Source organism: Lithobates pipiens, unplaced genomic scaffold (genome assembly GCF_037356315.1).
Source record: "Lithobates pipiens isolate NorthernLeopardFrog02 unplaced genomic scaffold, aLitPip1_a1.2 Scaffold_19, whole genome shotgun sequence".
NCBI lineage: Eukaryota > Metazoa > Chordata > Amphibia > Anura > Ranidae > Lithobates > Lithobates pipiens.
The window spans coordinates 598,149,135-598,173,628 of record NW_027507764.1 but is presented as its reverse complement, the minus strand read 5'-3'; the positions used below and the strand labels follow the sequence as shown (position 1 = coordinate 598,173,628).

Here is a 24,494-nt window from a genome sequence, read left to right as displayed (position 1 = left end):
TGGGCGTTAGTCCAGTTCCTGCAGGGTGAGTGGCAGGTCCTCTTCGGTGAAATGCCGGGTGGGGAAAGTCTGTAATAATCTGCAGGGAGAGAGAGACGGCTGCAGAGCGTTGAGGTGATCGCAGACGCCGCGCAGAGAGGAGTCGGCAGGAAACCCCAACCGCAGAGACTGACCCGAGGGGAGCCGGACCTGGAAGACAGAGAGAGACCACAATAAGAGACCAGGGGGGCTACAACCCCTACAGGGGACATTCGGGGTGGGGGGGGGGTGATTTGGGTGATATCTGCAGATGAGGTTGGTGATGTAGATGGGGGGGGCGATGTTGTGTATGGCTTCGTATGTTATGGTTAGTATTTTGAATTTTACACGGTGGGGGAGGGGGAAGCCAGTGAAGGGATTGGCAGAGAGGGGCGGCAGTCACGGATCGATTAGTGAGGTGTATTAGTCTAGAAGCATCATCAGGAAATAATCGAGGAGTGAGCGAGTTGCTTTGTGGTGTCATTGGTCAGGAAGGTGGAATTCTGGAGATGTTGTGGAGGTGAAGGCGGCAGGATTTAGCCAGTGATTGGATGTGGGGAGAAGAGAGGTCAGAGTCAAGGATTACACCCAGGATCCTGGCATGTGTGGAGGGACCAATGGTTGTGTTGTTGATATTAATGGTGAAGTCATGGGGGGAGGGGATTGTGAAGGAGGAAATATAAGAAGCTCAGTATTAGAACGATTGAGTTGGAGGAAGTGGTGTGACCTCCATACTGAGATGTCATTCAGTAAGTTGGAGATCTGTGAGGAGATGGAGGGGGTGAGGTGAGGAGAGGAGATGGAGGGGGTGAGGTGAGGAGAGGAGATGGAGGGGGTGAGGTGAGGAGTGGAGAGATAGATCTGGGTGTCGTCAGCATGGAGGTGATATTGGAAACCATGGGAGGTTATCAACTGGCCCAGGGAAGAGGTATAGAGCGAGAATAGGGGCCCCCCCCCCAAGGATGGAATCTTGGGTACCTCAACAGTAAGTGACACTGAAAGTGCGCTGAAATAGGTAGGAGGAGAAGCGGGATAAAGCAGAATCATGGCGGCCAAGGGAGTGGAGTTTGCTGAGGAGGAGCAGAGAGGTCTAAGAGTATGGAGTATGAGTATTAGTATGGAGTATTAGTATGGAGGATGGAGGATAGGGTATGGAGGATGGGGTATGGAGGATGGGGTATGGAGTATGGGGTATGGAGGATGAGTATTAGTATGGAGTATGGGGTATGGAGGATGGAGTATGGAGGATGAGTATTAGTATGGATGATGGAGTATGGAGGATGGGGTATGGAGGATGAGTATTAGTATGGAGGATGAGTATTAGTATGGAGGATGAGTATTAGTATGGAGGATGAGTATTAGTATGGAGGATGGAGTATGGAGTATTAGTATGGAGTATGGAGTATTAGTATGGAGGATGGGGTATGGAGTATGGAGGACGGGGTATGGAGTATGGAGGATGGGGTATGGAGTATTAGTATGGAGGATGGAGTATTAGTATGGAGTATGGAGGATGAGTATTAGTATGGAGTATGGGGTATGGAGGATGGAGTATGGAGGATGAGTATTAGTATGGATGATGGAGTATGCCGGATGGGGTATGGAGTATTAGTATGGAGGATGGAGTATGGAGGATGGGGTATGGAGTATTAGTATGGAGGATGGGGTATGGAGTATGGAGTATTAGTATGGAGGATGGAGGATGAGTATTAGTATGAAGGATGGTGTATGGAGTATGGAGGATGGGGTATGGAGGATGGGGTATGGAGGATGAGTATTCGTATGGAGGATGGGGTATGGAGGATGAGGTATGGAGGATGGGGTATGGAGGATGAGTATTAGTATGGAGTATGGAGGATGGGGTATGGAGGATGGGGTATGGAGGATGAGTATTAGTATGGAGGATGGGGTATGGAGGATGAGTATTCGTATGGAGGATGGGGTATGGAGGATGGGGTATGGAGGATGAGTATTCGTATGGAGGATGGGGTATGGAGTATGGTGTATGGGGTATGGAGGATGGAGTATGGTGTATGGAGTAATGGTCGTTGGTTTTATCAGTTAGTAGGTCATTGGTGAGTTTTAGGAGGGCAGTTTCAGTGGAATGTTGTGGGTGGAAGTCGGACTGTAGGGGGTGGAGAAGGTTGTTGTCCATGAGGAAGCGGCTCATTCGGTAATGGACAAGGCGTTCGATGAGCTTGGAGGCAAACAGGAGCAGGGAGATGGGTCTTAAAGTGGGGTACTCCCTAAAAAAAAAAATTAAAAGTCAGCAGCTACAAATACTGCAGCTGCTGGCTTTTAATAATCGGACACTTACCTGCCCCATGGTCCAGCGATGCGGGGGAACGAAGCCCCCCCTCGCTCCCCGCTCCGCTCGCGGCGCCGGCATGCATACTGTGGGCACCCGGCTGTGGCTTCACAGCCGGGCACCCACTGCGCATGCGCGAGCGGCGCAGGGCGCCGTGATACGCCGTACAGTCACCTGGGACACATGACAGGTCCCAGGTGAATGTGCGGCACGAGGGGAAGTGATGTCACCAGCCCGGGCAATGAAGAAGGCAGATTACGAGGGACCCCCTAGCAACCGGTATTTAGAGGTGAGTAAAAAATTTTTTTTTTGCCAATTATTTTTTTTTGATTTTTTTTTACGAATTTTAAGTAGTTTTCTTTTTTTGGTGGCAACACCACTTTACGTTATTCAAACAGGTGGGGTGTAGTGAGGGGTTTCTTGAGTATGGGGGTAACCAGTGCATGTCTGAGCGGGGGAAGGAAAGGTGCTGGAGGAGAGGGAGAGGGTGAAGATGGGGGTTAGGGATTTGAGGATAGAGTGGGAAGGTGGTCGCAGTAATTGTGAGGGGACAACTTCATCGGTGGTAACTGGGCAGGAGGAGAGTATGGAGTGTGGTGTTGGATGTGTTGGGTAGGGGGAGGAAGTTGAATGCTGGATATCTCCTTGCCAACCATTTCAATAGCAAAATCGACAATTCGCAATCTGTTGAGCGGTAAGCAAGTTGGTGGGTGGGGGCAGTGGGGGAGGGGGGCTGGTAAGCAAGTTGGTGGGTGGGGGCAGTGGGGCAGTGGGGGGTGAAGTAAGGAATTTAGGGTAGAAAAGAGTTGACAAGGTTTGGATGAGAGGGTATTGATGAGAGGGTTGTAGTCGGTTTGTTTAGCAGTGTGGGGTCAGGAGTTGTATCTGAGAAGGGCAGATTTGTAGAGGGTAAAGTCTTGCAGGGACTTAGATTTACGCCATGATCTCTCAGGAGCACGGCTGCGTCTCTTGAGACTTCTGGTGTCGTCTGTTTGTCAGGGTTGTGGCAGACGGGTCCGGGTTCTGCGTGTAGAAAGAGGAGCGCGTATGTCTAGGGAGGATGACAGCGCGGTGTTGTAGATGGAAGTGGTTAGGTCTGGGCAGGACAGGGGGTGGGATTTTGTCATAAAGGTCATCAGTAGCAGAGTGAAGAAGGGAAGGGTTGAGGTTGGGTAGGTTTCTGCGGGTCGTGGTTGGTAGGTTGGCAGCATGGGATGTAGGAGACAAGGAGAGAGTGAAAAGGATAAGGTTGTGATCAGAGAGAGGAAAGGGGGCATTGGAGAGATTGCAGGGGGTGCAGCGATGGCGTGGTATGACGGAATCCAGGTCTGATGGCCCTTTAGCTGGGTAGTGCAGGGACGGGCAAACTGCCTGAAGCTCCAGAATGTTGACCAGGAGACGGTTCCTCTGATGTCAAAGTCCCTGCCACCTACATGGTGCCTGGAACACCTACCTAGTCCAGCAGGCTGGCATCCATCCAAAGACAGGAGGAATATGGCACGACAGGTCCTATTTATGAAGACCCATCTGGTGGTCTATAAAACCCCCACATCTCTCCTCTACCCTTGAAAGCAGGAGATCAAAACTTCAATCTCTGCTTTCAAGAGAAAAATGGCTGTGGAATCTCTGCCAGGAAGTGACGTCATGTTACCGCTCTACATCTGCCAGAGCCCGAATTTACATCATGCCATCATTCTACATCTGCCAGAGGCGGAACTGACGGCATGACGTCGCTCTCCATCTGCCAGAGGCGGAACTGACATCATGACGTCGCTCTCCATCTGCCAGAGGCGGAACTGACGTCGCTCTCCATCTGCCAGAGGCGGCACTGACGTCATGACGTCGCTCTCCATCTGCCAGAGGCGGAACTGACATCATGACGTCGCTCTCCATCTACCAGAGGCGGAACTGACGTCATGACGTCGCTCTCCATCTACCAGAGGCGGAATTGACATCATGCCATCATTCTACATCTGCCAGAGGCGGAACTGACATCATGACGTCGCTCTACATCTGCCAGAGGCGGCACTGACGTCATGCGGTCGCTCTCCATCTGCCAGAGGCGGAACTGACATCATGACGTCGCTCTACATCTGCCAGAGGCGGCACTGACGTCATGCGGTCGCTCTACATCTGCCAGAGGCGGAACTGACATCATGACGTCGCTCTACATCTGCCAGAGGCGGCACTGACGTCATGCGGTCGCTCTCCATCTGCCAGAGGCGGAACTGACATCATGACGTCGCTCTCCATCTGCCAGAGGCGGAACTGACATGACGTCGCTCTCCATCTGCCAGAGGCGGAACTGACATCATGACGTCGCTCTACATCTGCCAGAGGCGGAACTGACATCATGACGTCGCTCTCCATCTGCCAGAGGCGGAACTGACATCATGACGTCGCTCTCCATCTGCCAGAGGCGGAACTGACATCATGACGTCGCTCTCCATCTGCCAGAGGCGGCACTGACGTCATGCGGTCGCTCTACATCTGCCAGAGGCGGAACTGACATCATGACGTCGCTCTACATCTGCCAGAGGCGGCACTGACGTCATGCGGTCGCTCTCCATCTGCCAGAGGCGGAACTGACATCATGACGTCGCTCTCCATCTGCCAGAGGCGGAACTGACATCATGACGTCGCTCTCCATCTGCCAGAGGCGGAACTGACATGACGTCGCTCTCCATCTGCCAGAGGCGGAACTGACATCATGACGTCGCTCTCCATCTGCCAGAGGCGGAACTGACATCATGACGTCGCTCTCCATCTGCCAGAGGCGGAACTGACATCATGACGTCGCTCTCCATCTGCCAGAGGCGGAACTGACATCATGACGTCGCTCTCCATCTGCCAGAGGCGGAACTGACATCATGACGTCGCTCTCCATCTACCAGAGGCGGAACTGACATCATGACGTCGCTCTCCATCTACCAGAGGCGGCACTGACGTCATGACGTCGCTCTCCATCTACCAGAGGCGGAATTGACATCATGCCATCATTCTACATCTGCCAGAGGCGGAACTGACATCATGACGTCGCTCTACATCTGCCAGAGGCGGCACTGACGTCATGCGGTCGCTCTCCATCTGCCAGAGGCGGAACCGACATCATGACGTCGCTCTCCATCTGCCAGAGGCGGCACTGATGTCATGCGGTCGCTCTACATCTGCCAGAGGCGGAACTGACATCATGACGTCGCTCTCCATCTGCCAGAGGCGGAACTGACGTCATGACGTCGCTCTCCATCTGCCAGAGGCGGAACTGACATCATGACGTCGCTCTCCATCTGCCAGAGGCGGAACTGACATCATGACGTCGCTCTCCATCTGCCAGAGGCGGAACTGACATCATGACGTCGCTCTCCATCTGCCAGAGGCGGAACTGACATCATGACGTCGCTCTCCATCTGCCAGAGGCGGAACTGACATCATGACGTCGCTCTCCATCTGCCAGAGGCGGAACTGACATCATGACGTCGCTCTCCATCTGCCAGAGGCGGAACTGACATCATGACGTCGCTCTCCATCTGCCAGAGGCGGAACTGACATCATGACGTCGCTCTACATCTGCCAGAGGCGGCACTGACGTCATGCGGTCGCTCTCCATCTGCCAGAGGCGGAACCGACGTCATGACGTCGCTCTCCATCTGCCAGAGGCGGCACTGATGTCATGCGGTCGCTCTACATCTGCCAGAGGCGGAACTGACATCATGACGTCGCTCTCCATCTGCCAGAGGCGGAACTGACATGACGTCGCTCTCCATCTGCCAGAGGCGGAACTGACATCATGACGTCGCTCTCCATCTGCCAGAGGCGGAACTGACATCATGACGTCGCTCTCCATCTGCCAGAGGCGGAACTGACATCATGACGTCGCTCTCCATCTGCCAGAGGCGGAACTGACATCATGACGTCGCTCTCCATCTACCAGAGGCGGAACTGACATCATGACGTCGCTCTCCATCTACCAGAGGCGGCACTGACGTCATGACGTCGCTCTCCATCTACCAGAGGCGGAATTGACATCATGCCATCATTCTACATCTGCCAGAGGCGGAACTGACATCATGACGTCGCTCTACATCTGCCAGAGGCGGCACTGACGTCATGCGGTCGCTCTCCATCTGCCAGAGGCGGAACCGACATCATGACGTCGCTCTCCATCTGCCAGAGGCGGCACTGATGTCATGCGGTCGCTCTACATCTGCCAGAGGCGGAACTGACATCATGACGTCGCTCTCCATCTGCCAGAGGCGGAACTGACGTCATGACGTCGCTCTCCATCTGCCAGAGGCGGAACTGACATCATGACGTCGCTCTCCATCTGCCAGAGGCGGAACTGACATCATGACGTCGCTCTCCATCTGCCAGAGGCGGAACTGACATCATGACGTCGCTCTCCATCTGCCAGAGGCGGAACTGACATCATGACGTCGCTCTCCATCTGCCAGAGGCGGAACTGACATCATGACGTCGCTCTCCATCTGCCAGAGGCGGAACTGACATCATGACGTCGCTCTACATCTGCCAGAGGCGGCACTGACGTCATGCGGTCGCTCTCCATCTGCCAGAGGCGGAACCGACGTCATGACGTCGCTCTCCATCTGCCAGAGGCGGCACTGATGTCATGCGGTCGCTCTACATCTGCCAGAGGCGGAACTGACATCATGACGTCGCTCTCCATCTGCCAGAGGCGGAACTGACGTCATGACGTCGCTCTCCATCTGCCAGAGGCGGAACTGACATCATGACGTCGCTCTCCATCTGCCAGAGGCGGAACTGACATCATGACGTCGCTCTCCATCTGCCAGAGGCGGAACTGACATCATGACGTCGCTCTCCATCTGCCAGAGGCGGAACTGACATCATGACGTCGCTCTCCATCTGCCAGAGGCGGAACTGACATCATGACGTCGCTCTCCATCTGCCAGAGGCGGAACTGACGTCATGACGTCGCTCTACATCTGCCAGAGGCGGAACTGACGTCATGCCGTCGCTCTACATCTGCCAGAGGCGGAACTGACGTCATGACGTCGCTCTACATCTGCCAGAGGCGGAACTGACGTCATGACGTCGCTCTACATCTGCCAGAGGCGGCACTGACGTCATGACGTTGCTTCTGGCCTTCCAGGGTCATAAAGCTGGCCCAGCTCCCTGGTAATCCGTCGGGGCTGCCAGATCGGTAATCCGGGTTCCTGATCTAACAGGAGAACCTGGAGAGGCGCCAGAGGACGGTGGGAGGGAGGACGGTGGGAGGGAGGACGGTGGGAGGGAGGACGTCCCCTCTCGCTGCATGTAAAAGGAATCCAGCAGCTGGATGCGAATGGCTTTTACATTACAGGGAATCACCAGCTGAAAGCAAAGATATCTGTGTGAGGCCCATAACTTCCACCATCATCCAGATATCTCCACTTGAACCCAAAGGACGTCATCCGACCTCCTGCAGGCGGGAAGAAGTGGCAAATCATAGAACGTGAATGTTCTTCTGGAGAAGAAATATTCTGGGGGCCCCCGAAACACAAACATAAGACAACGGAGAGGCAGGAAAGCCATCTAAGCTCAGGCAAGGCCCCAAGCGCTATGGAAACCCAACCACCGCTCAGAGGTGACCGAAGTCAGGCCGCAATCGAAGATCGAGGTTCTCCGCAGCTCTTTGCAGGCAGAAGTCACAGCGGGGAGATGCTTCCTCCACATTGAATGGCAGGGAAGAGACTGTGGAGCAGACAGGCGACACTCCACCCAGCACTTAGTCTCTTGGCTAACCAGCAGAAATTAAGCTTTTAGGGCCCCAGTGATCCAAACAGGGGGTAGCTCAGCCCGATAGGCCCATACACTGAGTCTTCAGAGACAGGGCAAATCCTGAGGGTATAACAAAAGTCTTTGGAAACTCTCCATGACTTGTTACCGGGACAGAGTCTGGCTAGCTCCTTAGGTGGACCCCACCACCACGCATGAAGGTCACCTCCACGCTATGTGCACAACGTCCGGGCCAATCCCAGACACCATCTCTAGAGAACATCTTCACTGAAGATAGATGACTGAAGACTCTTCCCAGAAGACCATAAATATGAGACATCCCGGGAACAGAAGGGCTCATCCTAGGTGGGCCTACAGCCAGAGTGGATGGGAAGCGACACCTCTGGTTACATTTGGAGGGTCGTTGTAAAGAGCTTTCTATGGGACATTTTTAGTACAAATATAAAAGAAAGGAGGAGGAGATCTTCGGCCGCACTCACCATCAGGGCGCAGTGGTTGTGAGAGGTCACATGACTGGGGCTGCTCTGCCCCTCATTGGCTGCTGGATTGGAGACATTCAGGTCCTTGTTGTGCCGCCTCTGACGATCCTCAGCAATACGTCGCAACACCTCATCCCGCTCCTAGGAGGAGAGAAGAGCATCAACTAACCAGAGGAGAAAGGTGCACACAGCATAGGAACCGGCCGAGAACTACAACCTACCTACATCCCATGGCCAATCCGCTGAATCCATACAGAGAGCGCCCTCCGGCGACCGGTATACTGTACAGACCCGTCACATAACCAGAGAGCGCCCTCCGGCGACCGGTATACTGTACAGACCCGTCACATAACCAGAGAGCGCCCTCCGGCGGCCGGTATACTGTACAGACCCGTCACATAACCAGAGAGCGCCCTCCGGCGACCAGTATACTGTACAGACCCATCACATGACCAGAGAGCGCCCTCCGGTGACCTGTATACTGTACAGACCCATCACATGACCAGAGAGCGCCCTCCGGTGACCGGTATACTGTACAGACCCGTCACATAACCAGAGAGCGCCCTCCGGCGACCAGTATACTGTACAGACCCATCACATGACCAGAGAGCGCCCTCCGGTGACCGGTATACTGTACAGACCCGTCACATGACCAGAGAGCGCCCTCCGGTGACCGGTATACTGTACAGACCTGTCACATAACCAGAGAGCGCCCTCCGGCGACCGGTATACTGTACAGACCCGTCACATGACCAGAGAGCGCCCTCCGGCGACCGGTATACTGTACAGACCTGGCACATGACCAGAGAGCGACCTCCGGCGACCGGTATACTGTACAGACCTGTAACATGACCAGAGAGCGCCCTCCAGTGACCGGTATACTGTACAGACCCGTCACATGACCAGAGAGCGCCCTCCGGTGACCGGTATACTGTACAGACCTGTCACATGACCAGAGAGCGCCCTCCGGTGACCGATATACTGTACAGGCCCATCACTTGACCAAAGAGCGCCCTCCGGTGACCGGTATACTGTACAGACCCGTCACATGACCAGAGAGCGCCCTCCGGTGACCGGTATACTGTACAGACCTGTCACATGACCAGAGAGCGCCCTCCGGTGACCGATATACTGTACAGGCCCATCACTTGACCAAAGAGCGCCCTCCGGTGACCGGTATACTGTACAGACCCGTCACATGACCAGAGAGCGCCCTCCGGTGACCGGTATACTGTACAGACCTGTCACATGACCAGAGAGCGCGCTCCGGTGACCGGTATACTGTACAGACCCGTCACATGACCAGAGAGCGCCCTCCGGTGACCGGTATACTGTACAGACCTGTCACATGACCAGAGAGCGCCCTCCGGCGACCGGTATACTGTACAGACCCGTCACATAACCAGAGAGCGCCCTCCGGCGACCAGTATACTGTACAGACCCATCACATGACCAGAGAGCGCCCTCCGGTGACCGGTATACTGTACAGACCCATCACATGACCAGAGAGCGCCCTCCGGTGACCGGTATACTGTACAGACCCGTCACATAACCAGAGAGCGCCCTCCGGCGACCAGTATACTGTACAGACCCATCACATGACCAGAGAGCGCCCTCCGGTGACCGGTATACTGTACAGACCCGTCACATGACCAGAGAGCGCCCTCCGGTGACCGGTATACTGTACAGACCTGTCACATAACCAGAGAGCGCCCTCCGGCGACCGGTATACTGTACAGACCCGTCACATGACCAGAGAGCGCCCTCCGGCGACCGGTATACTGTACAGACCTGGCACATGACCAGAGAGCGACCTCCGGCGACCGGTATACTGTACAGACCTGTCACATGACCAGAGAGCGCCCTCCAGTGACCGGTATACTGTACAGACCAGTCACATGACCAGAGAGCGCCCTCCGGTGACCGGTATACTGTACAGACCTGTCACATGACCAGAGAGCGCCCTCCGGTGACCGATATACTGTACAGACCCATCACTTGACCAAAGAGCGCCCTCCGGTGACCGGTATACTGTACAGACCCTTCACATGACCAGAGAGCGCCCTCCGGTGACCGGTATACTGTACAGACCTGTCACATGACCAGAGAGCGCCCTCCGGTGACCGATATACTGTACAGGCCCATCACTTGACCAAAGAGCGCCCTCCGGTGACCGGTATACTGTACAGACCCGTCACATGACCAGAGAGCGCCCTCCGGTGACCGGTATACTGTACAGACCTGTCACATGACCAGAGAGCGCGCTCCGGTGACCGGTATACTGTACAGACCCGTCACATGACCAGAGAGCGCCCTCCGGTGACCGGTATACTGTACAGACCTGTCACATGACCAGAGAGCGCCCTCCGGTGACCGATATACTGTACAGACCCGTCACATGACCAGAGAGCGCCCTCCGGTGACCGGTATACTGTACAGACCCGTCACATGACCAGAGAGCGCCCTCCGGTGACCGGTATACTGTACAGACCCGTCACATGACCAGAGAGCGCCCTCCGGCGACCGGTATACTGTACAGACCTGTCACATGACCAGAGAGCGCCCTCCAGTGACCGGTATACTGTACAGACCCGTCACATGACCAGAGAGCGCCCTCCGGTGACCGGTATACTGTACAGACCTGTCACATGACCAGAGAGCGCCCTCCGGTGACCGGTATACTGTACAGGCCCATCACTTGACCAAAGAGCGCCCTCCGGTGACCGGTATACTGTACAGACCTGTCACATGATCAGTACAGAGAGCACCCCCCGGTGACCGTTATACTGCACTGTATGCAATATGCCATTCTTAAGCACTATCCCTTTTAATAACCTGCTAACCCCCTCATGTACCCCTCCCCTGCACAGCAGTCTCACCTTTTTCTTTGTCCTTCGCTCCTCTAGGACCTCATGAGCCAGGCTGGCATTTTTCCGCTCCTCATACTCCTTCCTCTCCTGCAGGCGGCGGGAGCTGGTCAGGGGGTGGTGCTCTGGAGAGGGCGGGGAGGCTGCAGGAAGAAGAGCGGATAAGGACTACAAGAATAAGATTATACTTTAGAGGCAGGGAGCCTATTGTCACCCCTAACCCTGTACTGGGCGACACAGCGTGGGGTGACCCCCCTCCTCTGACCTGGGGGGACAGTGCGGGTGGTGAGCCCCCTCCTCTGACCTGGGGACAGCGCGGGGGGGGGGGGGGGCGAGGCCCCTCCCCTGACCTGGGGACAGCGCGGGGGGGGGGGCGCGAGGCCCCTCCCGACCTGGGGACAGCGCGGGGGGGGGGGGGCGAGGCCCCTCTCCTGACCTGGAGACAGCGCGGGGGGGGGGGGGGGGCGAGGCCCCTCCCCTGACCTGGAGACAGCGCGGGGGGGGGCGAGGCCCCTCCCCTGACCTGGAGACAGCGCGGGGGGGGGGGGGGGGCGAGGCCCCTCCCCTGACCTGGAGACAGCGCGGGGGGGGGGGGGGGGCCCCTCCTCTGACCTGAGGACAGCGCGGGGGGGGGGGGGCGAGGCCCCTCCTCTGACCTGAGGACAGCGCGGGGGGGGGGGGGGGGCGAGGCCCCTCTGACCTGAGGACAGCGCGGGGGGGGGGGGGGGGGCGAGGCCCCTCCTCTGACCTGGGGATAGCACGGGGGGGGGGGGGCGAGGCCCCTCCTCTGACCTGGGGACAGCACAGGGGGGGGGGGGTGAGGCCCCTCCTCTGACCTGGGGACAGCGCGGGGGGGTGAGGCCCCTCCTCTGACCTGGGGACAGCGGTGGGGGGGGGGGTGAGGCCCCTCCCCTGACCTGGGGACAGCACGGGGGGGGGGGGGGGGTGTGAGGCCCCTCCTCTGACCTGGGGACCGTGCGGGGGGGGGGGGGGTGAGGCCCCTCCTCTGACCTGGGGACTGCGGGGGGGGGGGGGGGGGTGAGGCCCCTCCTCCGACCTGGGGACTGCGGGGGGGGGGGGGGGTGAGGCCCCTCCTCCGACCTGGGGACTGCGGGGGGGGGGTGAGGCCCCTCCTCCGACCTGGGGACAGCGCGGGGGGGGGGTGTGTGTGAGGCCCCTCCTCTGACCTGGGGACAGCGGGTGAGACGTGGCAGCACCTCCTGCCTCTTGTGGGGGGTTGAAGGCGGACACGGCAGCCGATGTGAAGTCTTCTCCTGGTTGGGTGCGGAGCGTTCCCCGGTGGAGACCTCCCTGTAGGATCCTGACACACACAAGACACAATTCTGGGTCACAGCACAACAATGACGGTAAACACCAGATGCTGTATGGAGATATCTGTATATGAATATACATATGAATAGCCAATCACAGTATAGATACATCTGCTGTGTACTGACCAGTCCGCCGCGTCCTGCACCCTGAAACATCCGGCTCTGACCGCGGCCTGAACCTGAGACTCATTGAAGCCCATTTCATACAATGCATGGAAGAGATCACCAATCGTCTGCAAGAAAGAGTCATGTGACTGTACAGTGTCATCAGCCAGGCTTACTGACTACATACCTACCAGTCTACCTACCCACCACAGACACCTTCCTGGGGAACCACCATGGAGGTCCCGGAACCATCCATGCAGAAGGTGAGCAAGATCTGACTGTCCATTTTATTTGGAAAGCAGCCAAAGCCTGACCCCTGCCAGGGGCGGGACCCGAGATTTCTGGGTTCCTGCAGCCAATCAGGTGACATCTGAACCCTTCCACTGACATGAGTCTAGATCAGACGTCATCACAATCAGGTATGGGAGAAGGAATGGAGATATCCTGGGATCACCTGACCCCCCCAGAGAGCCCAGACCTCCATGGTGGGAGTCTGTAGGAAGATGATCTCTGAGTGGTATGAAGCGAGAAGATATCAGCTCTCATGACCCCCAAAATCACCCCCAAAATCACTCCCAGGATCACTCTGAGGACCACACCCCAGATAACTTCCAGGATCACCTCAAGGATCAGTCACAGGGCAACACCCCAAATCATCCATATAATCCCTTCACTGTACTTTGCCATCACCCATGACAGGGGGCGCCAAACATTCACCAAACAATCTTACCCCCCCCCCACATCCCATCAAAGGTCCCCCTCCAATCACATCAGAGGCCCTCCCCTCATCCAATCACATCACAGGCCCTCCCCTCAATCACATCAGAGGTCCTCCCATCAATCACATCAGAGGCCCTCCCATCAATCACATCAGAGGTCCTCCCATCAATCACATCAGAGGCCCTCCCATCAATCACATCAGAGGCCCTCCCATCAATCACATCAGAGGCCCTCCCATCAATCACATCAGATAGCAGTATAGTCAGTGTTCATCTGGCGCTCCAGATGGAGTAATCCTTAGGGGAAAAGTCTGTGGCTGTAATAGCTGGATGGTGATGTATCCATAGAAAGGGGCATTAGGGGTTAAAAAGGAAGGCAGTCACCCTTCAGAGCGTGTCCAGAACTCTACAAGACACGCAAGGAAAAATCAGGGAGGGGGAGGAGCCGACCTGATCGTAGAATAGTGACTTTAATAGGATGAGATTAAAACCACTTACAAGATGGTATAAGAGGCACGCTGGTCAGAGGGAAGAGCAGTGCGGCATTCCATGCGGCTCTGCGGGTCCCACCGCTGGTCAGAGGGAAGAGCAGTGCGGCATTCCATGCGGCTCTGCGGGTCCCACCGCTGGTCAGAGGGAAGAGCAGTGCGGCATTCCATGCGGCTCTGCGGGTCCCACCGCTGGTCAGAGGGAAGTGCAGTGCGGCATTCCATGCGGCTCTGCAGGTCCCACCGCTGGTCCCGATGGCTGGAAAGGATGGAGAAGCTGGCTGGAATGGATCAGGGTTTCTCAGAACTTCCAGCAGACCAATCAGTAAACAATAAATTATAGCAAGGGCTTACTGTTTACTGATTGGTCTGCTGGAAGTTCCAGTTCCTCGGCCACACCCACATGCCCTCCATTGTGTATATATAGCTGTCCTCCTCTAGAGGGCAGCAGGCCAATAGAAGGAGCAGTCAGCGCTGAGTGTGTAGCCTTTCACCACCACCACAGCCCTGCCTGGGTCCAATCAGATGACGGTGACATCACTTCCTGTTCCACAGTCCATGCTGGTCTGTGCGGAGCTGCTTGGTTCCTTTTCTCCTGAGCAACACTGATCTATTCCAGCCAGCTTCTCCATCCTTTCCAGCCATCCGGTACGGTGGTGGGACCCGCAGAGCCACGTGCAATGCACTTCACCCTGACCAGTGTGCCTCTTATACCATCTTGTAAGTGTTTTTGATACTACACTCAGGTTGGCGCATGGCCCTCCCTGATTTTTCCTCATCACATCTGAGGTCCCCCCCATCACATCCGAGGTCCCCCCCCCAATCACATCAGAGGGCCCTCCCCAATCACATCAGAGGGCCCCCCCCCCCCAATCACATCTGAGGTCCCCCCCCCATCACATCAGAGGGCCCCATATCACACCACATGGAGGTGACAAGTAGCACAGTGTAGGGAGACAGATCTGATGTTTATGGTCAACCTCCTTATCATAACAATAAAGATAAGTGGAGAAAAAAACAAAACTAATTTCCTGGAATCATCAGAGATACATAAATGTATTCAAGAGTCTCACCCCTCGTCCTGCAGATACCTCCATCCCCAACCAATGAGAGGAGCCACTGCCTGAAAGAAACAACCAATCATCATCAGGAACATCCACCCCTCCCCCTTAACATAACGCTCTGGGGTCCCCCCTCCTCTCTATAGAACGCTCTGGGGTCCCCCCTCCTCTCTATAGAACGCTCTGGGGTCCCCCCTCCTCTCTATAGAACGCTCTGGGGTCCCCCCTCCTCTCTATAGAACGCTCTGGGGTCCCCCCTCCTCTCTATAGAACGCTCTGGGGTCCCCCCTCTATAGAACGCTCTGGGGTCCCCCCTCTATAGAACGCTCTGGGGTCCCCCCTCTATAGAACGCTCTGGGGTCCCCCCTCCTCCTCTCTATAGAATGCTCTGGGGTCCCCCCTCCTCCTCTCTATAGAACGCTCTGGGGTCCCCCCTCTATAGAACGCTCTGGGGTCCCCCCTCTATAGAACGCTCTGGGGTCCCCCCTCTATAGAACGCTCTGGGGTCCCCCCTCTATAGAACGCTCTGGGGTCCCCCCTCTATAGAATGCTCTGGGGTCCCCCCTCCTCCTCTCTATAGAACGCTCTGGGGTCCCCCCTCCTCCTCTCTATAGAACGCTCTGGGGTCCCCCCTCCTCTCTATAGAACACTCTGGGGTCCCCCCTCCTCTCTATAGAACACTCTGGGGTCCCCCCTCCTCTCTATAGAACACTCTGGGGTCCCCCCTCCTCTCTATAGAACACTCTGGGGTCCCCCCTCCTCTCTATAGAACACTCTGGGGTCCCCCCTCCCCCTCTCTATAGAACACTCTGGGGTCCCCCCTCCCCCTCTCTATAGAACACTCTGGGGTCCCCCCTCCCCCTCTCTATAGAACACTCTGGGGTCCCCCCTCCCCCTCTCTATAGAACACTCTGGGGTCCCCCCTCCCCCTCTCTATAGAACACTCTGGGGTCCCCCCTCCCCCTCTCTATAGAACACTCTGGGGTCCCCCCTCCCCCTCTCTATAGAACACTCTGGGGTCCCCCCTCCCCCTCTCTATAGAACACTCTGGGGTCCCCCCTCCCCCTCTCTATAGAACACTCTGGGGTCCCCCCTCCCCCTCTCTATAGAACACTCTGGGGTCCCCCCTCCCCCTCTCTATAGAACACTCTGGGGTCCCCCTCCTCTCTATAGAACACTCTGGGGTCCCCCTCCTCTCTATAGAACACTCTGGGGCCCCCCCTCCTCCTCTCTATAGAACACTCTGGGGTCCCCCCCTCCTCCTCTCTATAGAACACTCTGGGGTCCCCCCCTCCTCCTCTCTATAGAACACTCTGGGGTCCCCCCCTCCTCCTCTCTATAGAACACTCTGGGGTCCCCCCTCCTCCTCTCTATAGAACACTCTGGGGTCCCCCCTCCTCCTCTCTATAGAACACTCTGGGGTCCCCCCTCCTCCTCTCTATAGAACACTCTGGGGTCCCCCCTCCTCCTCTCTATAGAACACTCTGGGGTCCCCCCTCCTCCTCTCTATAGAACACTCTGGGGTCCCCCCTCCTCCCCTCTATAGAACACTCTGGGGTCCCCCCTCCTCCCCTCTATAGAACACTCTGGGGTCCCCCCTCCTCCCCTCTATAGAACACTCTGGGGTCCCCCCTCCTCCTCTCTATAGAACACTCTGGGGTCCCCCCTCCTCCTCTCTATAGAACACTCTGGGGTCCCCCCTCCCCCTCTCTATAGAACACTCTGGGGTCCCCCCTCCCCCTCTCTATAGAACACTCTGGGGTCCCCCCTCCCTATAGAACACTCTGGGGTCCCCCCCTCCCCCTCTCTATAGAACACTCTGGGGTCCCCCCTCCCCCTCTCTATAGAACACTCTGGGGTCCCCCCTCCCCCTCTCTATAGAACACTCTGGGGTCCCCCCTCCCCCTCTCTATAGAACACTCTGGGGTCCCCCCTCCCCCTCTCTATAGAACACTCTGGGGTCCCCCCTCCCCCTCTCTATAGAACACTCTGGGGTCCCCCTCCTCTCTATAGAACACTCTGGGCCCCCCCCCCTCCTCCTCTCTATAGAACACTCTGGGGTCCCCCCCCTCCTCCTCTCTATAGAACACCCTGGGGTCCCCCCCTCCTCCTCTCTATAGAACACTCTGGGGTCCCCCCCTCCTCCTCTCTATAGAACACTCTGGGGTCCCCCCCTCCTCCTCTCTATAGAACACTCTGGGGTCCCCCCTCCTCCTCTCTATAGAACACTCTGGGGTCCCCCCTCCTCCTCTCTATAGAACACTCTGGGGTCCCCCCTCCTCCTCTCTATAGAACACTCTGGGGTCCCCCCTCCTCCTCTCTATAGAACACTCTGGGGTCCCCCCTCCTCCTCTCTATAGAACACTCTGGGGTCCCCCCTCCCCCTCTCTATAGAACACTCTGGGGTCCCCCCTCCCCCTCTCTATAGAACACTCTGGGGTCCCCCCTCCCCCTCTCTATAGAACACTCTGGGGTCCCCCCTCCCCCTCTCTATAGAACACTCTGGGGTCCCCCCTCCCCCTCTCTATAGAACACTCTGGGGTCCCCCCTCCCCCTCTCTATAGAACACTCTGGGGTCCCCCCTCCCCCTCTCTATAGAACACTCTGGGGTCCCCCTCCTCTCTATAGAACACTCTGGGGCCCCCCCCCCTCCTCCTCTCTATAGAACACTCTGGGGTCCCCCCTCCTCCTCTCTATAGAACACTCTGGGGTCCCCCTCCTCTCTATAGAACACTCTGGGGCCCCCCCCCTCCTCCTCTCTATAGAACACTCTGGGGTCCCCCCCTCCTCCTCTCTATAGAACACTCTGGGGTCCCCCCCTCCTCCTCTCTATAGAACACTCTGGGGTCCCCCCCTCCTCCTCTCTATAGAACACTCTGGGGTCCCCCCCTCCTCCTCTCTATAGAACACTCTGGGGTCCCCCCTCCTCCTCTCTATAGAACACTCTGGGGTCCCCCCTCCTCCTCTCTATAGAACACTCTGGGGTCCCCCCTCCTCCTCTCTATAGAACACTCTGGGGTCCCCCCTCCTCCTCTCTATAGAACACTCTGGGGTCCCCCCTCCTCCCTCTATAGAACACTCTGGGGTCCCCCCTCCTTCCCCTCTCTATAGAACACTCTGGGGTCCCCCCCTCCTCTCTATAGAACACTCTGGGGTCCCCCCTCCTTCCCCCTCTCTATAGAACACTCTGGGGTCCCCCCTCCTCTCTATAGAACACTCTGGGGTCCCCCCTCCTCTCTATAGAACACTCTGGGGTCCCCCCTCCCCTCTATAGAACACTCTGGGGTCCCCCCTCCCCCTCTCTATAGAACACTCTGGGGTCCCCCCTCCCCCTCTCTATAGAACACTCTGGGGTCCCCCCTCCCCCTCTCTATAGAACACTCTGGGGTCCCCCCTCCCCCTCTCTATAGAACACTCTGGGGTCCCCCCTCCCCCTCTCTATAGAACACTCTGGGGTCCCCCCTCCCCCTCTCTATAGAACACTCTGGGGTCCCCCCTCCCCCTCTCTATAGAACACTCTGGGGTCCCCCTCCCCCTCTCTATAGAACACTCTGGGGTCCCCCCCTCCCCCTCTCTATAGAACACTCTGGGGTCCCCCCTCCTCTCTATAGAACACTCTGGGGTCCCCCCTCCCCCTCTCTATAGAACACTCTGGGGTCCCCCCTCCCTCTCTATAGAACACTCTGGGGTCCCCCCTCCTCTCTATAGAACACTCTGGGGTCCCCCCTCCTCTCTATAGAACACTCTGGGGTCCCCCTCCTCTCCCCCTCTCTATAGAACACTCTGGGGTCCCCCCTCCTCCTCTCTATAGAACACTCTGGGGTCCCCCCTCCTTCCCCCTCTCTATAGAACACTCTGGGGTCCCCCTCCTCTCTATAGAACACTCTGGGGTCCCCCCTCCTTCCCCCTCTCTATAGAACACTCTGGGGTCCCCCCTCCTTCCCCCTCTCTATAGAACACTCTGGGGTCCCCCCTCCCCCTCTCTATAGAACACTCTGGGGTCCCCCTCCTCTCTATAGAACACTCTGGGGCCCCCCCCTTCCTCCTCTCTATTAGAACACTCTGGGGTCCCCCCTCCTCTCTATAGAACACTCTGGGGTCCCCCTCCTCCTCTCTATAGAACACTCTGGGGTCCCCCCCTCCTCCTCTCTATAGAACACTCTGGGGTCCCCCTCCTCCTCTCTATAGAACACTCTGGGTCCCCCCCTCCTCCTCTCTATAGAACACTCGGGGTCCCCCCTCCTCCTCTCTATAGAACACTCTGGGGTCCCCCCTCCTCCTCTCTATAGAACACTCTGGGGTCCCCCCTCCTCTCTATAGAACACTCTGGGGTCCCCCCTCCCCTCTATAGAACACTCTGGGGTCCCCCCCTCCCCCTCTCTATAGAACACTCTGGGGTCCCCCTCCCCCTCTCTATAGAACACTCTGGGGTCCCCCCTCCCCCCTCTCTATAGAACACTCTGGGGTCCCCCCTCCCCCTCTCTATAGAACACTCTGGGTCCCCCCTCCCCCTCTCTATAGAACACTCTGGGGTCCCCCCTCCCCCTCTCTATAGAACACTCTGGGTCCCCCCTCCCCCTCTCTATAGAACACTCTGGGGTCCCCCCTCCCCCTCTCTATAGAAACACTCTGGGTCCCCCCTCCCCTCTCTATAGAACACTCGGGGTCCCCCCTCCCCCTCTCTATAGAACACTCTGGGGTCCCCCCTCCCCCTCTCTATAGAACACTCTGGGGTCCCCCCTCCTCTCTATAGAACACTCTGGGGTCCCCCCTCCTCCTCTATTAGTACCACTCTGGGGTCCCCCCCTCCTCTCTATAGAACACTCTGGGGTCCCCCCTCCCCCTCTCTATAGAACACTCTGGGGTCCCCCCTCCTCTCTATAGAACACTCTGGGGTCCCCCCTCCTCTCTATAGAACACTCTGGGGTCCCCCTCCTCTCCCCCTCTCTATAGAACACTCTGGGGTCCCCCCTCCTCCTCTCTATAGAACACTCTGGGGTCCCCCCTCCTTCCCCCTCTCTATAGAACACTCTGGGGTCCCCCTCCTCTCTATAGAACACTCTGGGGTCCCCCTCCTTCCCCTCTCTATAGAACACTCCTGGGTCCCCCTCTCTCTATAGAACACTCTGGGGTCCCCCTCCTCTCTATAGAACACTCTGGGGTCCCCCCTCCCCCTCTCTATAGAACACTCTGGGGTCCCCCCTCCCCCTCTCTATAGAACACTCTGGGGTCCCCCCTCCTCTCTATAGAACACTCTGGGGTCCCCCTCCTCTCTATAGAACACTCTGGGGTCCCCCTCCCCCTCTCTATAGAACACTCTGGGGTCCCCCCTCCCCCTCTCTATAGAACACTCTGGGGTCCCCCCTCCCCCTCTCTATAGACACTCTGGGGTCCCCCTCCTCTCTATAGAACACTCTGGGGTCCCCCCTCCTCTCTATAGAACACTCTGGGGTCCCCCCCTCCTCCTCTCTATAGAACACTCTGGGGTCCCTCCTCCTCTCTATAGAACACTCTGGGGTCCCCCCTCCTCCTCTCAATAGAACACTCTGGGGTCCCCCTCCTCTCTATAGAACACTCTGGGGTCCCCCCTCCTCCTCTCTAGAACACTCTGGGGTCCCCCCTCTCTCTATAGAACACTCTGGGGTCCCCCCTCTCTATAGAACACTCTGGGGTCCCCTCCTCTCTATAGAACACTCTGGGTCCCCCTCCCCCTCTCTATAGAACACTCTGGGGTCCCCTCCTCTCTATAGAACACTCTGGGTCCCCCTCCTCTCTATAGAACACTCTGGGGTCCCCCCTCCCCCTCTCTATAGAACACTCTGGGGTCCCCTCCTCTCTATAGAACACTCTGGGTCCCCCCTCCCCCTCTCTATAGAACACTCTGGGGTCCCCCTCCTCCTCTCTATAGAACACTCTGGGGTCCCCCTCCTCTCTATAGAACACTCTGGGGTCCCCCCTCCCCCTCTCTATAGAACACTCTGGGGTCCCCCCTCCCCCTCTCTATAGAACACTCTGGGGTCCCCCCTCCCCCTCTCTATAGAACACTCTGGGGTCCCCCCTCCCCCTCTCTATAGAACACTCTGGGGTCCCCCCTCCCCCTCTCTATAGAACACTCTGGGGTCCCCCCTCCCCCTCTCTATAGAACACTCTGGGGTCCCCCCTCCTCCTCTCTATAGAACACTCTGGGGTCCCCCCTCCCCCTCTCTATAGAACACTCTGGGGTCCCCCCTCCCCCTCTCTATAGAACACTCTGGGGTCCCCCCTCCTCCTCTCTATAGAACACTCTGGGGTCCCCCTCCTCCTCTCTATAGAACACTCTGGGGTCCCCCCTCCTCCTCTCTATAGAACACTCTGGGGTCCCCCCTCTCTCTATAGAACACTCTGGGGTCCCCCCTCCTCTCTATAGAACACTCTGGGGTCCCCCCTCCCCCTCTCTATAGAACACTCTGGGGTCCCCCCTCCTCCTCTCTATAGAACACTCTGGGGTCCCCCCTCCTCTCTATAGAACACTCTGGGGTCCCCCCTCCTCCTCTCTATAGAACACTCTGGGGTCCCCCTCCTCTCTATAGAACACTCTGGGGTCCCCCCTCCTCCTCTCTATAGAACACTCTGGGGTCCCCCCTCTCTCTATAGAACACTCTGGGGTCCCCCCTCTCTATAGAGCACTCTGGGGTCCCCCCTCTCTATAGAACACTCTGGGGTCCCCCTCCTCTCTATAGAACACTCTGGGGTCCCCCTCCTCTCTATAGAACACTCTGGGGTCCCCCCTCCCCCTCTCTATAGAACACTCTGGGGTCCCCCTCCTCTCTATAGAACACTCTGGGGTCCCCCCTCCCCCTCTCTATAGAACACTCTGGGGTCCCCCTCCTCCTCTCTATAGAACACTCTGGGGTCCCCCTCCTCTCTATAGAACACTCTGGGGTCCCCCCTCCCCTCTCTATAGAACACTCTGGGGTCCCCCCTCCCCCTCTCTATAGAACACTCTGGGGTCCCCCCTCCCCCTCTCTATAGAACACTCTGGGGTCCCCCCTCCCCCTCTCTATAGAACACTCTGGGGTCCCCCCTCCCCCTCTCTATAGAACACTCTGGGGTCCCCCCTCCTCCTCTCTATAGAACACTCTGGGGTCCCCCCTCCCCCTCTCTATAGAACACTCTGGGGTCCCCCCTCCCCCTCTCTATAGAACACTCTGGGGTCCCCCCTCCTCCTCTCTATAGAACACTCTGGGGTCCCCCCTCCTCCTCTCTATAGAACACTCTGGGGTCCCCCCTCCTCCTCTCTATAGAACACTCTGGGGTCCCCCCTCCTCCTCTCTATAGAACACTCTGGGGTCCCCCCTCCCCCTCTCTATAGAACACTCTGGGGTCCCCCCTCCTCCTCTCTATAGAACACTCTGGGGTCCCCCCTCTCTCTATAGAACACTCTGGGGTCCCCCCTCTCTATAGAGCACTCTGGGGTCCCCCCTCTCTATAGAACACTCTGGGGTCCCCCCTCCTCTCTATAGAACACTCTGGGGTCCCCCCTCTCTATAGAGCACTCTGGGGTCCCCCCTCTCTATAGAACACTCTGGGGTCCCCCCTCTCTATAGAACACTCTGGGGTCCCCCCTCTCTATAGAGCACTCTGGGGTCCCCCCTCTCTATAGAACACTCTGGGGTCCCCCCTCTCTATAGAACACTCTGGGGTCCCCCCTCACCCTCTCTATAGAACACTCTGGGGTCCCCCCTCCCCCTCTCTATAGAACACTCTGGGGTCCCCCCTCCCCCTCTCTATAGAACACTCTGGGGTCCCCCCTCCCCCTCTCTATAGAACACTCTGGGGTCCCCCCTCCTCCTCTCTATAGAACACTCTGGGGTCCCCCCTCCCCCTCTCTATAGAACACTCTGGGGTCCCCCCTCCCCCTCTCTATAGAACACTCTGGGGTCCCCCCTCCTCCTCTCTATAGAACACTCTGGGGTCCCCCCTCCCCCTCTCTATAGAACACTCTGGGGTCCCCCCTCCCCCTCTCTATAGAACACTCTGGGGTCCCCCCTCCTCCTCTCTATAGAACACTCTGGGGTCCCCCCTCCTCCTCTCTATAGAACACTCTGGGGTCCCCCCTCCTCCTCTCTATAGAACACTCTGGGGTCCCCCCTCCTCCTCTCTATAGAACACTCTGGGGTCCCCCCTCCTCCTCTCTATAGAACACTCTGGGGTCCCCCCTCCCCCTCTCTATAGAACACTCTGGGGTCCCCCCTCCTCCTCTCTATAGAACACTCTGGGGTCCCCCCTCCCCCTCTCTATAGAACACTCTGGGGTCCCCCCTCCTCCTCTCTATAGAACACTCTGGGGTCCCCCCTCTCTCTATAGAACACTCTGGGGTCCCCCCTCTCTATAGAGCACTCTGGGGTCCCCCCTCTCTATAGAACACTCTGGGGTCCCCCCTCCTCTCTATAGAACACTCTGGGGTCCCCCCTCTCTATAGAGCACTCTGGGGTCCCCCCTCTCTATAGAACACTCTGGGGTCCCCCCTCTCTCTATAGAACACTCTGGGGTCCCCCCTCTCTATAGAGCACTCTGGGGTCCCCCCTCTCTATAGAACACTCTGGGGTCCCCCTCCCCCTCTCTGAGGGTCTCTCACACTCTCTGCGTCTTCTCCGGGTCTCTGTCACGTGGAGTGGATGGAGGAAGGCGATTAAGTCTCTGATTGGATTTTCTTCCTGTCACTCAATCTTTTCTATGTTTTCATTGGATATAAATATTTCCGGTTTGGTTTCTATTGGCTGATCGGTCTGATGTGCTCCGCCCTTGTGTCTGATGTTCTGTTTATCTCTGTGGGTTTGTTAAGCGTCTATTCAACCAATAAGATCCCGAGTTGTAAGCCCCGAGTTTCGATTGGACCGCAGCTTCCCAGCCACCACCCCGTTCCACACGCACGGTTAAGTCTTCACGACTGTCCCTGTGAACTCCTCCCCCTTTCCTCCCCGGCGCACCAATAACAGCGAGAGGAGGGTGTGGCTACAGAGAGGAGCTCCACCTTTTACAGGAAGCATGTGTCCTACAGTCCATTTTTTTTTTTTTATTGAACTTTATTGTAACAAACATTTAATAGACAGACATTGGGAGCGACACTTGGGAGTGGAGGTGACGTGTTTCCTGTCACATGGTATCCGGGGGGAATTTTGCCCTCTGGAAGATTTACCCCCTTGATGGCCAGGCCATTTGTGTGTGTGTGTCTTTTCCTGACAATTGTGACGTTGTACACAAATAATTGACGTTCTTTTCTTCCACAAATAGAGATTTTTGTTTGTATTTTTCCTCTGCTGGTTTTTTTTTTTTTGCTATAAACTAATAAAAAGACGACAATTCTGAGAAGAAAAATATA

General features: G+C 57.1%; 1 protein-coding gene across 2 annotated transcripts; it reads right to left on the bottom strand.

The window, feature by feature from the left end:
• Positions 1-6: 6 nt before the first annotated feature.
• On the bottom strand, positions 7-24,042 carry LOC143997858 (uncharacterized). Of its 2 annotated transcripts, none has more exons than XM_077493694.1 (7): positions 23,751-24,042; positions 15,146-15,191; positions 12,887-12,993; positions 12,617-12,750; positions 11,442-11,572; positions 8,563-8,703; positions 7-189 (listed from the first exon to the last, which is right to left on the bottom strand). In XM_077493694.1, the coding sequence occupies exons 2-7, from the start codon at positions 15,167-15,169 to the stop codon at positions 7-9; spliced, it is 720 nt and encodes a 239-aa protein (XP_077349820.1). In that variant the 5' UTR covers positions 15,170-15,191; positions 23,751-24,042. The 2 variants fall into 2 exon arrangements, with proteins under 2 accessions (XP_077349820.1, XP_077349819.1); XM_077493693.1 differs by having other exon boundaries at positions 15,146-15,195; positions 23,751-24,041.
• Positions 24,043-24,494: the final 452 nt, after the last annotated feature.

Bases quoted from the DNA above. Each gene is read 5' to 3' on its own strand.
- LOC143997858 (XM_077493694.1), bottom strand. From the start codon at position 15,169: ATGGAGGTATCTGCAGGACGAGGG. The intron at 12,751-12,886 runs GTCAGTACACAG...TGTGTGTGTCAG, and splicing joins GTGCAGGACGCGGCGGACTG to GATCCTACAGGGAGGTCTCC. The intron at 11,573-12,616 runs GTCAGAGGAGGG...TTCTTCCTGCAG, and splicing joins GTCTCACCCGCTGTCCCCAG to CCTCCCCGCCCTCTCCAGAG.